This window comes from Schistocerca serialis, chromosome 11 (assembly GCF_023864345.2).
Source record: "Schistocerca serialis cubense isolate TAMUIC-IGC-003099 chromosome 11, iqSchSeri2.2, whole genome shotgun sequence".
In the NCBI taxonomy this organism is placed as follows: Eukaryota; Metazoa; Arthropoda; class Insecta; order Orthoptera; family Acrididae; genus Schistocerca; species Schistocerca serialis.
This window is the reverse complement of record NC_064648.1, coordinates 61,546,830-61,563,830: the sequence shown is the minus strand read 5'-3', so window position 1 is coordinate 61,563,830 and position 17,001 is coordinate 61,546,830. Positions and strand designations below refer to the sequence as shown.

The 17,001-nt window shown below is 40.3% G+C and overlaps 1 protein-coding gene across 1 annotated transcript in view; it reads right to left on the bottom strand.

Annotated features, from left to right (window-relative positions):
- Positions 1-498: 498 nt before the first annotated feature.
- The window catches only part of LOC126426442 (uncharacterized), a 45,101-nt gene continuing 28,598 nt past the window's right edge, over positions 499-17,001 (bottom strand). Inside the window, exons 4-5 of the mRNA XM_050088358.1 lie at positions 640-839; positions 499-569 (exon numbers count right to left, since the gene is read on the bottom strand). Coding sequence (XP_049944315.1) covers positions 499-569; positions 640-839 — 271 coding nt within the window. The remainder of the gene's footprint in view (positions 570-639; positions 840-17,001) is intronic.

Here is a 17,001-nt window from a genome sequence, read left to right as displayed (position 1 = left end):
AACACAAAGCAGGTCTTTCTTTCGCTCTTCATTTGTCAATATCGAGCTCCATCTGAAAGAGGTCTATCATCTCTTCGCATTTATCCCGACTATAGTATTCATTGGAATAGTTATGCCAGGTCCTAACGGCGTTTCTGATATTTTCACACTTGGTTGCTTCGAGCGTGTTAGGCAATCATTAGCACGCAGATGGCAGATGTGCGTTAACGTAAACAGGCGAAATTTTCAGCAGTGTCTCTAAAACGACATTCACTACGCGGCACTTAGAATACCATTCTTGGCAAGGATACGATGCAACTGTGATATCTTAGTCACATAAAAGAATGTTTATTTTTATCTTCTCTAAACACTCTAAAATTTGGTATACATAAGATTTTACATCCCGTGTGATGCTGGAGTCCAAAATACGTCGAACTGAGGTAGTTAGCTTTGAATAGAACAGTTGGAGAACTGCCAACTGATCAAGAACCAGACGTTGAAAGGAACAGTAGGAATTATCTAGCACGAAATTGGAAATAGCAGATGTAAATCAGGATACCCACAACGGTTCTTGAATCCCATTTCTCGAACTAAAATACAGTCGACAGTCATTAATGCATAAATAAACATGGTGTGCGTAAGTTGTAGTATTAAACTTACCTGATGTATTAACTTCGTGAAAAGGAAAATGTGGTAGACTGTTGAATTTGAAGGAACCATAGAGCGAGTACAGAGCGTCAGCGAGACCAAACATTTCTGATGCTTTTGGCTCTTGATCCTTACATATTGCGCTGAAGTTGTCAAGTAAGAATGGGTGTTGTTCATGGTAGTCCAGTAGGCCATCATTCAATAGTGGTCGCCTGTGAAAAACAAGATGCGAGATTAAATGTAAAAAATAAATAAATTCATGATGCCAAATCACGTGCAGTGCATGTACAAATGTAAAAATATCCAGAATGAGTCTTCACTCAGCAGTGAAGAGTCGCTGATCTGAAACTTGCTGAAAAATGTGTACTGGACAGGCACTCGAACATGGAACCTTTGCCTTTTTCAACTAAAAACCTTTTATTGTAATGAATTACAATTAACTGCAACTTTATACAATTGTTGATGCAAAGTTTCACCATTATAAACACATAATATATATTAGTTATATAGTACACAGATTTTTAAAAAAGGTGACAGTACTAGTGTATATTTTGTGTCTGCAATATATATGTCATTTTTAACTATTTCTTGCAAAATATTGGATCTGTTATGTACTGTTATATAGTCTGAATTAATCTTAGATGTTAATTAGAGAAATGAAAGAGCAAAATATTCTGTTTCCTTCTTTTCTAAACTGTTTATCATCCATGTTTCCACTCAAATACTTTCAGAAAAGACTTCCTGGCACCAAATCTGCAATTCTGCATTTCTATTCTTCAGAAACGGTTTTCTTGCCATTGCCAGTCTACATTTTATGTACTGTTTGTTTCAGCCATCATTAGTAATTTTGCTGCCAAAATAGCAAAACTCAGCTCCTTCTGTGTCTTGTTTCCTAGACTATTTCCGTCGCCATCACCTGATTATCCTTCCATTATTGTTGTTTTACTTTTGTTGATGTTCACCTTATACCCTCATTGCAGCGCACTATCCAATGCGTTCAACTGCTCTTACAGTTGCTTTGCTGTCTCCAACAGAATCACAGTGCCATCGCCAAACGTCAAAATTCTTCTTTCTTATCTCTGGACATTCATTCCAGCATCAAATTTTCCTTTGGTTTCCTTCGCTGCTTGTTCAATGTACATACTGATAACACTGGAGATAGGCTGGAATTTTTCCCGTTACCTTCTCTACCACTGTTTCCCTTTCATGCTCGTCGTTTCTGTACAAGGGGTCAACAACTGCCACTCCCTGAATTTAACCTATGATACCTTGAGAATTTCAAAGAGAGTATTCCAGTCGTATTGTCAAAAGCTTTCTCTGTCTACATGTGCTACAGACTTAGATTTGCCTTTCCTTAACCCATCTACTGAAGAAGTCGTAAGGTCAGCATTGCCTTGCATGTTCCTACATTTCTCCGGAATCGAAACTTATTTTCACCAAGTTCGATTTGTATCAATTCTTCTCGTCTTATGTAAATAATTCGTCTTAGCAATTGGCAACCATGATTTACTAAGCGGGTTAATTCGGTAGTATTCACACCTGCGTTCTTTGGAATTGGAATTATTACATCCTTCTTGAAGCCTGTGGGTATTCTGCCTGTCTCCTACATCTTGCATCTGATGGAAGAGTTTTGTGAAGGCTGGCACACCGAAGGCTCATTACTTTTTATGGAATGTCGTCTGCTCCCGGAGCTTGTTTTAAAATAGGACTTTCAGTGCTCTGTTATATTCTACTCGCAATACCTTATCTCCCATCTCACCTTCATTTACGTCCGCTTCTATTTCAATAATATAGGCCTCGAGTACGTCTCCCTTGCATAGATCCTCTGTATACTCCTTCCACGTTTCGGCTTTCTCTTTTTTTGCTTAGGACTGGCTTCTCTCTGAGCTCTTGATATTCAAACAGCTGATTCTCGCTCCCCCAAACACCACTTTAATTTTCTTGTAGGCGGTATCTGTCTTTCTCCCTTGTCTTCTAGCCATTTCTGTTTAGCCGTTTTGCGCTTCCTATTAGTGTCAGTTTTTCGACGTTTGCATTTCCTCTCGAGTACTTCACTTAATGCATTTTTATATGTTTTCTTTCCGTCAACTATATTCAATACATTCTATGTTATTCAAGGAGTTCTACCAGGCCTTGTCTTTTTAGCTATTTGATCCTCTAATTCCCTCATTATTTCATCTATCAAAGCTGCCTATTCGTCTTCTGCTGTATTTCTCTCCCTTGTTCTTTCCAATCGTTGCCTAGAGCTCCCTCTGAAACTCTCAACAACCTCTGGTTCTTGCAGATTATCCATGTCTCACCTCCTCAATTGCTACCTTTCTGCAGTTTATCAGTTTTAATCTATAGTCCATAAGCAGTAAATTGTGGTCAGAGTCTACATCTGCTCCTGGAAATAATGTACAACTTAAAACCTGGTTCAGAAACCTCTGTCTTACCGTTATAATCAATCTGAAACCTTCCACTGTCCCCAGGTCCCTTCCACATATACAACCTCCGTTCATGATTCTTAAACCAAGTGTTAGCGATGATTAAATTATGCTCTGTGCAAAATTCTACCAGTTGGCTTCCTCTTCCGTTCCTTTCCCCTAGTCCAGATCCACCTACTGATTTTCCTTCTCTTTCTTTTCCGACTATCGAATTACAATTCCTCATCACTGTTAAATTTTCCTCTCCCTTAAGTATCTGAATAATTACTTTTATCACACCATGCAATTCCTTAATATCTTTTTCAGCTATGGAGCTAACAGGCATATAAACTTGTGCTGCTGTGGTGAGTGTGGCCTTCATGTCTATCTTGGCTACAATAGTATGTTCACCATGATGTTCATAGTAGCCTACCTGCATTCCTGTTTTCTTATTGATTGTTAAACCTACTGCTGCATTACACCTATTTGCTTTTGTATTTATAACCTCATATTCACCTGACAAAAAGTATTGTGCCTTAAGCCACTGAACTACACTAATTCTCTCTTTACCTAACTTTAACCTAGTAATTTTCCGTTTTAAATTTTCTGACCTACCTGCCCAGTTAAGGGATCTAACATTCCACACCCCGATCCATAGAACGGCAATTCTGTTTGATGAAGACATCCTCCTTGAGATCCAAATGGGGACCTATTTTACCTTTGTTTTATAAAAGAGGATGGTGTCATCATTTAACTCCATAGTAGCGCTGCATGCCCGTGGTAAAAATTAAGGCTGTAGTTTCCCTCTTGCTTTCAGCTGTTTGCAGTATCAGCACAGCAAAGCCATTTTGGTTGATATAACAAGGCTGCATCAGTCCCTGCAACTACTAAAAAGCTGCTGCCTCTCTTCAAGAACGCCATGTTTGATTTCCCTCTCGACAGATACCCCATAAATATGGCATCATCATCTGTATCACTACTTGTCAGGTACTCCTGTGATTGACATTGGAAGTTTGGGCCTCCATAATGTGCAACACTACAAGTTTCCAGACAAAACACGCAGCTCTATTGGACACACGTTCGTTTGCATTATACACAACCTGCTGCTATGGTTGTCGCTTCGTGAGTGGTGCTGTGGGTGTCTCATTCGACAGTGCAAATTATCAAAGCGCAATTGATGCCTGTAGTACATGGTCCTAAGATGGGTGAACCACATATCTGTTTTATGTACATGTGGCATGTACATCATCAGCCTGAAACCAGCTCATGGTATAATAAAGTGAAGAGGATTTAATTGCAGTCTGACACAATTTCTTGTTTTCCTAATTAAAGTTTTCATTGTTTTCCTAATTGTTATGTCAGTTAAAAAATGGAGGTGTATGTTAACGAATGCCTTCTCATTTCTGGGTCCCCTAATTGACCAGAAAGCAATCGTTTACGAAATGTGTGATGTGATGGGTCTGATTCTCTCAGATCCACACCTTGTTATGTATTCCGATTGCAGGCCATTGTGCCTGGACTTGCAGTGCCATTCCTACTCCTCTAACAAGGTAGGTACTTAGAATCCATGCCATGAGTAAACTAATCTTTTTGCATGGCAGAGACGAAAGTAAGTGGATGCTTACTATGGTCTCGTTAAACACTGTACTGGGGTTTAGTTAAGGATGGATTTCGGGAGAGAGATATATTTAACGTGATCCAACGGATTCCTTCAGTAAATCAACGAAAGGATGCCTTTAACACGCAGATAATGGAGGTGAGCATATAGCATCCACTAAAACAGAGTTGGAGGAAGAGCCTTGAATCCTATGAACAATTTGATAGCGTACTACATATAAATCATGAGAGAATATTGACTACCATAGTCAATTCAGTAGCACAGTAGCACTTTCATGGATGCACAGCATGGAAAGTCAACAGGGGAGACAGTAAGTAATGCAAGTTTGTTGATTAATGTCGTGACGAATTCCTTATACCAGCGTTTTCCAACCTTCCAGTATTCGCGACCCAGTTTTCAACCATAATTTTCAAGACACTGCCTCCCCCCTCACATTTGGCTCATACGGTAACTACGAGGGGTGTCCGTAAAATAAGGTTCCAAATTTTTTTTCCACAGTGTAAGACATGTTTATTTCATGAATGCGTACATTTTTGGAAAGTTCAGACTCTAACCTATTTTTCTACATAGTCCCACTGAGGTCAATACATTTTTGCATGCGATGTACGAGCTTTTGAATGCCCGAGTCAAAAAAGTCTGCCGCCAAGCCATGCAGATACCTGAGAACTGCTTCTTCCAGGTCTTCTCGGTCGCCAAAATGCGTTCCACCCAGATGTTTCTTCATGTCAGGGAAGAGATGGTAGTCACTCGGAGCTAAGTGTGGGCTGCAGGGTGAGTGTTTCACAATACCCCATCCAAATTTTGCGATGAGCTCGTTGGTGGCTTTTGCAGTGTGCGGTCGAGCGTCATCCTGATGCAAACGCACCCCCTTGGACAGCATACCACTCCTCTTGTTTTGAATTGCACGGCGCAATTTTTCCAGTGTCTCGCAGTACCCAGCAGCGTTGATTGTTGTACCGGTGGGCAAGAGTTCGCACAACAATACCCCCTCCCTGTCCCAAAGCACTGTTGCCATCACTTTGCCGACACTTTGCGTTTGTTTGAATTTTCGCGATCTCGGCGACTCTGGGTGCTTCCATTGTTGGAACTGTTCTTTGGTTTCGGGTGTGCGGTAGTGCAACCAAGTCTCGTCTCCAGTGACGATGGAGTCGAGGTATTCCTCGCCATGATTTTCGTGAACGTGAAGAAGTTCTTGGGTCGCTTCAACGCGTTGACGTTTGTGGTCTTCGGTGAACATTCTTAGCACCCATCTTGCGCAAACCATACTCTAGGTGCTCCTTCAAAATCTTGTCAACAGGTATTTTGCTGACAAGGATCGTTTCGGAGAGCTCACGAACCGTCACTCTTCGATCGGAGAGCACCGCTGCCTCCAATTTTGCGATTGTTTCGTCAGAAACAGATGGCCGTCCTGAACGCTCCTCATCATGGACGCCAGTACGCCCGTTCTTTAACTCTCTCCACCATTTGTGCACGTGTTGTACGCTCATACACTTGTCTCCATCGATTTCGCATAGCTGGGAATGGATTTCTACCGGCGCAATGTTTTTTGCAGACAGGAAACGGATCACCGAGTGCGGCTCACACCTGGCGGACGAAGCGAGGGGGAGACCAATCACCTACGGCTGCCAAGCTAAGACTGAGCTCCGCAGGCAGCTCACTAGGAAGAGGATTTGAAGTGGAGGAACCAAGGTACACTATAGAATCGCGGGATCCACCGTATCAGTGCTTTTCAGGACTGTAGCACCATGGGAACCTTATTTTACAGACAACCCTCGTATATAAACAGAGAGAGAGAGGAGGGGGTGGAATGGAGGGAGTCTTTTGGCGCTAAAGCTATAAAGTTCCATTAAAATTACCAATTATTGGTAAATTTATTGCTATTATTCAACACCAGTCCGCTACATTGATGAAATAAAAATGGATGACGCTCTATAGCTGTCTATGTTGCGGGTAGCACGTGGAGATACTCTCGAAAGTCTTGCAACAGCACAAGATGAAGTCTTCGTACGCTTCACACCAAATGGCGAAATCAAAAGGAAAATTTGTAATAAGTGAGTAGTTGAATTTTGGGCAGTAGTGGATTGTGAGTTCCCTGAACTGAAAACAAAAGCTTTTCGTATACCACTAGCATTATCAACATTCTACCTTTGCAACAACAGATTTTTCCCCATTGACTGTTTTGAAGACAAAATATAGACCTTATCGGAATATAGAAAGAGTTTCTGTTTCTCACATTAAAGCATCCTCCAAAATACCGTGTTCTGCAAACCAGGTCCAAGGAATGGCTAAGTATAAAACGTATTTTTAATTTGGTACTTCTTTAATGAACAGAATCCTATTTATAAGTGTGCTATATCAATGTAAGTGTGAATTCAATTTTTTCTTATGTTTCCTTTATTTCTCTTTTAGTGCATTAATCTGGTTTTAATTCATTTTTTTTTTCAAGAGGCTCACAACACTCATTTAGTATTATCCCCCCCAAGAACTGGTCCAACAGTTTGACAATCACTGCTGTAGAGAAATTCTGGTGGTCCTTTACTCACCAAAGAGAATTCGAGGGTCTGTACGAATCGCTGGGAGATTGCTACCATGGTAGACAGTCATCATCAATTGAAGAGGAAGGCTGTCCACAGCTGTCACTGTGCAGCTCATACTTTTGGGTTGCAGCGCTGGAGCCACCAGTAGAGACGTCCAATTACGGTAATTAAGTGGTCTGTTGGAATTTTCTGATTATCTACTGTACATGGTGACATGAATCTATAGATTATCGTGTAATTCTGCACTGTATGACCTATAAGAATGGTATCAATGATCTGTTACCATCCCTGGTAGACTTCCAGTCTTCGATTTGGCAGCAACATTGAACTGACAATAAACATGCTTACTTACGCCACCAGCTTAACTCCTTCACCTAAAAGTCCTTTGGCAATGAATCGTCAACCTTCCGTTTCTTCACCAGCATTTTATCAGTTTCTCAGCTTCACCAACATCATGCTCCAGCACCATCACCAATACCTACACCATCACCTTGACCGTTGCCAGCTGCATTATCAGTGACATCGACATGTCCATCACCAAAACCATCATCACCTTCCAGCACCGCAACCAGCTCCATAACCAGTGCCACTGCCACTCCTATCAGTTCTGATCACATCAGCCACCATTACACTGACTTAAGCTCCATCATAAGCTCCTGTTAATATCCCTACCAACACCCAAATAATCCCACTTACTACCTGGCAAACCTCATTTACACAGCCAGGACAGTAAATTAAATAAAAAAACCGGCCCCAACTTACACCAATCCAGATTACAACATATTCCACACCATATGTTGATACTTACCATCACGATTGGGGTATCAACCTTGAGATCACACTGGTGAAGGTCATGAAGAACCCCAACTCACAAATCCAAATCACAATCCACATCCACAACAATCTTTTCTCAATCTTTCCTCAGAATTATCCAGCAACATTGACCAACTTTTCATAACCTGAGTCATTGCCTTAATATTCAACTATCCAAGGACTAGCCACAAGCTATCAGTAGCAGGGTAAGGAGAGAATTTACCCAAAGTGTGTCAGTAATGATGTCCTAGGGATTCCCATCCCCCCTCCTTCTCTGACTGTCTAAGGTCAATTGTCTTATTATAAAATGCCAGAAAATAAACAATTTGGCAGGATAATCAAAACTAGCCCAAGTGCGCTAGTGTGTTTCCTGTGGAGCCATAGTTGTTGTTCTAAATAAAAATTTGTGGGAAATTTTATAAAAAAGTGAGGTGCTTTGTCATTTTGGCTGACATGGAATACAGAATCCGAGACTAGGAATACTACTGCTGTCTCAGTATGACGTCAGGATCCATAATAGCTGACTTGGAATCGAGATGGCGATCAAACATGGCGGACAGGGCACACTGCCAGAGCTGTGCAACCTCAGAATGCAAGATGTGAAGCACTAGAACAGGCTCTGTAATGTCAAATTCAAGGCCTGGAATACTGGCACTGTGACATCAGATTTCCTAAGGCAAAGGATGTTTATACAGATTCAGTCCTGTGTGCTGGACAAAAGATATGCTACTTGACAAGTTCCACTAAGCTACTACTGACCAAGAGGTGTATGGTCATTGTGTAACCATATATAATTCTGGCACACTGTTCCAGAGCTGGAATTGTGGACAGTCAGTTATGGTGTCACAATCCAGCTCAGACCTGTTGAGGTATTTAGAACAGTGTAGAATTTAGGTACACAGGTGCAGCTGTGGAAATACTGGCACTGGATCTGTGGTGTCTACTCCATGTTCTATAATACTGGCGCTATGACATCTGGGGAAAGGGAATTTTTCCAAGTTCAAGTCTCGTTGCTGACCTGCAGGACATGTTTTCCCAAGCTACTGCTCACTCAGACGTGTACAGTCACTGCTTCTCCTGACTGTAACTTTGAATCTCTACGCTTGAATCTTTATTTAAATAAATACCAGGAGGGGAGGTGCCATGCTGACTCATCCTCGTGCTGCTGTATCGAACTATTACCTGAAGTTAAAGTGAATACTTTATGCTATGTAGTCGTAACGCTTGTGTCTTTAAACAAAATCCTTTCCATAGTGAGATCCCTATTCCACATTCGTGAAGTACATGATAACCAGAACAGACGAGAAGTACACCACCACCTGATCTGCATCACTGCAAAGGGCCTAGTCGCCTATAGTCACCCAACATCCACCCCCACCCCAACATCCACCAGTGACAGCTCCTTTCAGAGAGAAACCACACACATACTACCGATTGATGCAAAATGGAGCATAGATGTTCTGATTCTCAACAATACTATGCTCTTGTGACAGCACTGCATTCACAGAACTATCATCTCCAGGGAGAAAAAAATTGACCCACACACTCAATGATAAGTATTAAACCACACTTCTCTGTGTTTGTTTTTCGTTATGTGTATATGTGAATGTATGTGTTTTCATTATTTTCTTTTACTTTTCCGTCAGTTCAACAGCTCCCTGACATATTCAGTGCAGTGACTGATAACCTTAAGCATCAGTGGCAGCATATCTCATGACAGCACCCACATACATTCCCTAATGCTGCTCCTGACACGCTTAAGTGAAAATCAAGTCAGCATGCAGAATTACATTCATCACCTGCACCACTGGGTCAGCATGTGTACTGACTCCAAGCTGCAGTGCCTGATCTATTGAAGCAGGACACAAAGTTGTTTCCAGACATTGAGTTTCGAATGCACCCAAAATACACACCAATCATCGAGCTGCCAACATACATAGTGCACCTGGTGCATTGTAGCATAAATCAAGTTGGCATGCAGAAATGTTTCCCGACTTCCAGTTTCCACAATCATAATGGTCTGAACCACTTGTTGAAGTGCTACCATGGTCTATTGCAAATATCAAAGTGGTATTATTTGATGCAATATCAAGTTGAATGTCACAGTAAATGTGTAGTTGTAGTCATATCCTCAGATCATGACTGAAGTTTTGAAAATCCATGATTTACTCAAAAGAAAGTGTATAAAACGCATGTTTGAACCATCAGCTGTTGATAGTCACCTTCAAAAACGTTGAAAAGAAAGTAATCCTTTCAGACTATGAATGGTATCAATTATGTCAAAAACCAATGTTCAACACATAAACACCTGTAATGTTACTAGGTTGTCATACAATATGTGTGGGGCAATATCCAAGAACAGTGGAAATATATGACAACGAGAATATCACACTTTCAGGAATCTAGGTTCAGAAACTTGATGTGCGCTAGTTCAGCTAGCCAAAGTGCAGTCTACGAGTGTGGCGGATGGTGTCGATACGTATATGGATTTTTTGGAAATGTTTGGCATGTGCTCACAGATCTTACGTGTCAAAACACTTCAGAGGAGGCATTTGGTACAAATTTCGACGCAAGCTGTGCTTCGGTATGCATAATGTACGACACATCTGCATTGTCACTATCTGATGTCACCAGAGCATTATTTTAATGTTTATATTTATTTCTGTACACTACTGCGATACACAAAATTTTTAAAGAATGAAAACAAATGACTATTTATCTCTCTAAACTGTGTTTCATTATATCAAAAAACCTCGAATATGTTGAATGAAATGCGTAGTTTGTATGATTAAACTAGTAATGAAAACAAAATTGCCGGCCATTGTGGCCGACTGGTTCTAGGCGCTACAGTCTGGAACCGCGCGACCGCTATGGTCGCAGGTTCTAATCCTGCCTCGGGCATGGATGTGTGTGATGTCCTTAGGTTAGTTAGGTGTAAGTAATTCTAAGTTCTAGGGGACTGATGACCTCAGAAGTTAAGTCCCATAGTGCTCAGAGCCATTTGCACCAAAAGAAAATTCTTAATATATTCAGCAATCTCAATGAAGAGACAAACGAGACAGATCCCCCAAGGAGAAAATGGAAACATCTACCTATGGACAGAAGCATGCAGAAGAACTGTAACTCAAGTTTAAGAGAGTAGTTCACCGTGCACAGGATTCACACATATCCTACATACCAATATGAGGTAGGTTTGTGTATCAGTGTGACGCCAGCCCCTGGCTGTCAGCCGCCTGCATGCTAAATCGTGCGAGATTCATGTAACTATCTATTGCCTGTCTGTGGGAACATAAAGTGGTCACCTCGTACTGGGACACAATTCTGGAGGTTACTTACTGCATATCACACTCACTAGATGATGCAGTACTCTGCTGGTGATTGCAGTTCAGTTTTTCGTCTTGAAATGTCCTCTACAGGTATGTTATTGGCAAATATTCTATTAGGATATGTCATACTTTCTCACCATATCTATTTCCTGTATTTTTAAGGCTTCAGATCGACTTGTAAAAGAGTATAGGTGTGTTTCATTCTTAGATGTTGTTGCTATCCTCTAGTACATAAAATATTTTATGTTTGACAGCTCTTTGATAGTTGGTTGTATTACTGTCAGTAAATGTCACCATACAGCCTCCACAACTTTTTTGCGGTGGATTTTAAAAGCATAGCACAATAGATTTTTCTTTGGCTTCACAGTTTTCTGCACAAATGTCCAGGATGGACGAACGTGCAATTTTTGTGTGTATTGTTCATGTGGACTATAGGTTCGTGTAACTCACGTAAAATTTGACCCCTGTCATTTGGGTTAAAATTCAAGTGTGATTACTGTATTTTTCATGTTTCCCGTTGTTTTAACTGGAGTCATAGAAGCTGTGGCTGCAGTATTGTCTCAACAGCATTCTAGCTTTGGGAATCCGACTTCTATACTCAGTGTCATCTTAGGTTATCGAATCGGTAGTATGTGTGTGGTTTCTCTCTGAAGGGAGCTGTCAAGAGTACATGGTGGTGCGACTATAGGGTGACTTGCCTCTTAGCAGGGTTACTGTAGGTGCAGTGGTGGTGGACTTCTATACCTGTCCGGTGATCAAGAAATTTGTGACTACAAAATAAGGAACTCTGAAAGGAATTTGTTTAAATAGAGACCCAGCTGGAGAGATTGAAACTTAAAGTTATAAGAAGCAATGAGCGTTTACCTCTGAGTGAATAGTGGCTTTGTGGGATGAATCAAGTTAGACATCATTTTTCCAGCAGATAGACCTGTACCTGCACAAATAACCTTTGGCTCAGGAAATATGATGTCACAGTGCCAGTATTCCAGGTCTCGGAGTTGATGTCACAGAGCTTGTTCCAGTATTCCATGTCTTGGTTTCTGTTGTCATCGAGCTGTGCGAGTATAACCTGGTTGCTATCGTTGATCGTCATTTTGATTACGAGTCAGTTATCATGGATTTTCACATCGTACTAAGGCAGCACCAGTATTCCAAGTCTCAGATTTTGACGTCACAGAGCCAGAACCAGTATTCCGGGTCAGCCAGCATGGCAATGCACTATCTTACATTTTTGAACTTTCCAACAATTTATACTTAGAACAACAATGCTCCTTCCATAGGAAACACTCTGGACTACTTTTTTGAATATCCTACCAAAATTTGAATTGCACACCAAAATTTGGATTTCCTGCCATTTTATAGGTATGGCAATCGATCTTTATCAGACAGCAGAAGAGGAGCTGGTAGGCAGAAACGCTATGCTATCATCGATGATGTAATAATCGGCATCATTGGTGACACACTTCAGCACCATTCTCTCCTTACCGCACTATTGCCATCCATTATGTGCCTCAGGTAAAATGTGCACTACACATATCAGTGTAAAAACCTGACAGCCTGTAGCTACTGCAGATCTCACCATGTCCACAAAGACTCCCTAACTTACAGATATGTATAAAGTTAAATTTGCTCTTATAGTCCTCAAAAGCATCCATTTTATTGAATGTACCTACACCTTACAACAATTATTCCTAGCTATTCAGGCTGTAATGAACTTGAATGGGACCGTCACCTACTCCCACAACCCCATGCATGTTTGACAGTTTATAAACCTTAGAGCTACCCATAGTCCCTACATTACTTGCCTATACCCAAATGCTGCAATAGCAGACAATTGTCATTCACTCCAACATATGTTTCGAAAATGCCCAACTCATTAACATGCTTTACCAACAGAAAAATATTTCCCTTTCCCCAAAACACTGGCTGAAGGTCTCCATACCACCAACAGGGGATCAATAAACTACTCCCTGTAATAATGCCCAATGTGAAGTAGCGAACCAATAACTTTGATGCAGTAGCCTTATGCAGAGTAGAAATTGGATTCCTCCAAACCACCTCCAATTGGCCACATACCCTGGTCAATCATTGAGCTGAATGCTTTATCCTCAGCACGTATCTAGGACCTAAAAGATACCTGTGTTACCATATATATATATATATATATATATATATATATATATATATATATATATATATATATATATATATATACGATTCATCCTGGCCCATACAAGCTCGTCGCTCGCACTGACGAATTCTATTCCGCTAATGTTAATGTTACAGATCTGTGTATTCAAAGAATTTCTCAGCGTGAACTTAACTGGGGGCTTCACTTATAACCTTCCTTTCAGGAGACCTTGTACACTATCTCAATACAACCATCCTGAAAGTGAATCGAGTGACATTCTTTTATCACTTTGGAAGCGTCCTACAACAACTGTCGATCCTAATCCACACTCCCCACCTTCATATCTACTTCAAGTAACCGACCTAAGATAATCTGAGAACACCGCTGCAAAATCTGGGATGACAATGAGTGTCTTATCCACACCCAAATAGGCAGCCACCTAGTCATCCTCCACATAACAAAAATATATACTTCCTACGATGAAGCTGCTATCATCCATCCACCAACCAACTCACCCACTCACCCACCCACCCATCCACACACACACACACACACACACACACACACACACACACACACACACATGCAGGGACATACATGGTAAAATGGTTGTAGGTATTCCAGCTCACAGTTGAGATGGATCTAGCCAGCACAGCAGTTGCTGAAATTCAGGTCTGCGATGGTGGTAGATTCAAAAACTAGATGAGACTTGCGAGAATTCAAAAATGAAAGAGAGCAGTGGCAGAACACTGAAAAATTTAATAGCGCCGTGGTGAGAAATTTGAAAGAAAGTGCGAGAGGAGGGTGCTGGCAAATGTAAAATAAGTGAAAGATGGTGGTTGTTAGAAATTTGAAAAGAAATCAAAGACATCACAACTACTACAGTTATGCTTTCCAGTGCTACTGACATTTCAATACAAGGTGACGCCAGTTCAAAAGAGTAGAAACGATCTAAATTTGTGCAATGTTCAAATTTATCCAAACCTCCTGATATTGACTACAACAGATTATATAGAAGGCAAAAATCTAAAACCTTCACTGAATGGTGTAATTTTGTGCACCTTTCAAAAGTATCTTTAGGACATGAATTACTTCTCAAGAAAATATACAGGATGTATCAAAAAGAATAATCTGATAAAAAAAATCATAACTATTACGTTATTAGAGATATGTATGTGAAAAACATGCTGTTGGAAAGACCAAACTCTCAGTTTTACATGGTTCCCACTAGGTAGCAGCAGCGTGCACCCACTTTAGTTCTAGTAAAAATGTTGTCAGGACAACAGAAAGCGTTTGTGTTCTACATTTTGTGCAGTGTGGGTCAGTAATAATTGTTCAGCATGACTTTTGTACTAGGTATGGTATGGATCCTTCTACCGCACAGAGCATTAGACGATGGCATAAGGAATTTCGAGGTACAGGTTGTTTGTGTAAAGGCAAATCGCTGGACTGTAAGCGAGTGTCTGACACAGATGTTGAACGCATTGGCCATAGTGTCACAAAGAGTCCATAGAAATCCATTCACTGTGCAGCACGACAGCTCAGCATGCCCCAGATGTCCGTCTGATGTGTGTTGCATCAACATTTACACATGAAACCATACAAAATTCAGCTACTGCAAGTTCTTCATGTGACAAACTGCAGCATGTGGAGTTCTATAATTTCATGCTTGGCAAAACGGAAGGTGACAGTTTTCTTCCAGGCTTAGTGTCTACTGACGGGGCAACTTTCCAATTAAATGGAAAAGTGAACAGTTATAATGTGACAATGTGGGATACAGAACAACCACATTAAGTTATACAACATGAGAGGGCCTCTCCAAAATGTAATGTGTTTTGTGCAGTTTCATGGGAAAAGGTGTATGGTCCATTTTTCTTTGCCAAGAACAATGTTACAGGAAGCATATGTCTCGATATGCTTGAGAACCTTCTATCTCCACAGTTGGAGACTGATTCGAACAACTTCATTTACCAAAAGGATGGGTCACTGCCACACTGGCATCTGGAAGTGCAGGAATTTTTAAATCAAAGGATCACTGAATGAAGGGTTGCTTGCACTGGACCAAATAACTCAGCCTTTCATTATTGGCCACTGGACCTGGCTATGTGATTATTCCTCGTGGAGGTTTGTAAAAGATTCTGCTTATATACCTCCATTACTAACAACAATTAGTGAACTGAGACACAGCATAACAGTAGCTGTGGAAGCTCTAACTGTAGACATTCTCGCTGCAGTGTGGGAACAATTTGAATACTGTATTGACTTATGTTGTGCATCTCGAAGGGGGGGCATATTGAGCACCTATGAAAAGGTATGAAAAAACATTTTTGAGTTTCCCATTCATCAAAAAACAAAATTCATTGTGTATGTTTACTAGTGTCAGTAATATAGACCTGTCAAATTGGGTGATTCTATTTGATGAAGCATGTATAACCATGCACAATACTGATTTCAAATTTTTTACCATACTTAAACAGTAATATCTGGCAGTTCCTCCCAGGCATAACTGAAGCAATCTTGAAAAACCATATATTTCTTATCAAAAACAGGTATTCACATATATCATGATTATGTCAATGTTATTACCATATGAAAATATATCTCAAAGGCTGTCTAAATTGAAGCATATCCATGTTGAAAATGAAAGTGTAAAAATACAACAGAAATACACACAATTATTATGTGATGTCTTACAGTGTTATTCTCATATCTAAAATACTCAAATGCGTAACTTACAGTATTTCCACATCTAAAATGTATGTCAAAATATGTCGGTAAACATGCAAGCTATATGTGAGGAGTAGCTATATTATTAACATATCAGAAATGATGATATATACTAAAACAAACTTAAAAAAGCCTATAGCTCCACAGTAAACACTTTGACTGAAATAATATGTTGTGGAACGGAAGCAGTGACAAAGCATAGATATAAACAGGTAGTCTTAATTATTATTCTGTAAGTGTCAGCTACAGGAAGAGTGCAATTAATCTGTAACTTCACTTAACACCTAAAACGTGACTGTGAACTTGTAAATTGATTGCCACCATGATGTTTACATGCCTGAATTGTTCTATAACAGTGCAAAACACATGTATCAGGCAATGCAGCAAAGTTTGACCTATGCCTCCAAGATCTTAATGAGACTATGTTATTAAAGGTCCAAAACTGAACTGAACAAATATCATTTTAGGGGGAATTTTCAACAGTAATAAAATATAACTGGTATTATTAACTTGATAATGTAGCTTTTTCAGTTTCGATTGATTCTCGACGTATCTGCAGTTGTGTTCCACTTGTGTTCTATCCACCAGTCACATTTTCTCGCACTTTAGCTCAACCAACCATTCTAAAAAGTGTATGCTTTCAAGGAACGTTTAACGCATAGTATCACCTAAACTGCACATTTTGATTAACACGGTATGGTTTCAGAGTCCTTTTCAAGTCTCTACCATCTATCATTTATGAATGCAGACTATAGCCACAAATGGTAATTTGTACAAAGTACAGGTTTAAAAACTGAGTTTCCTGCAGGAGCCTTCG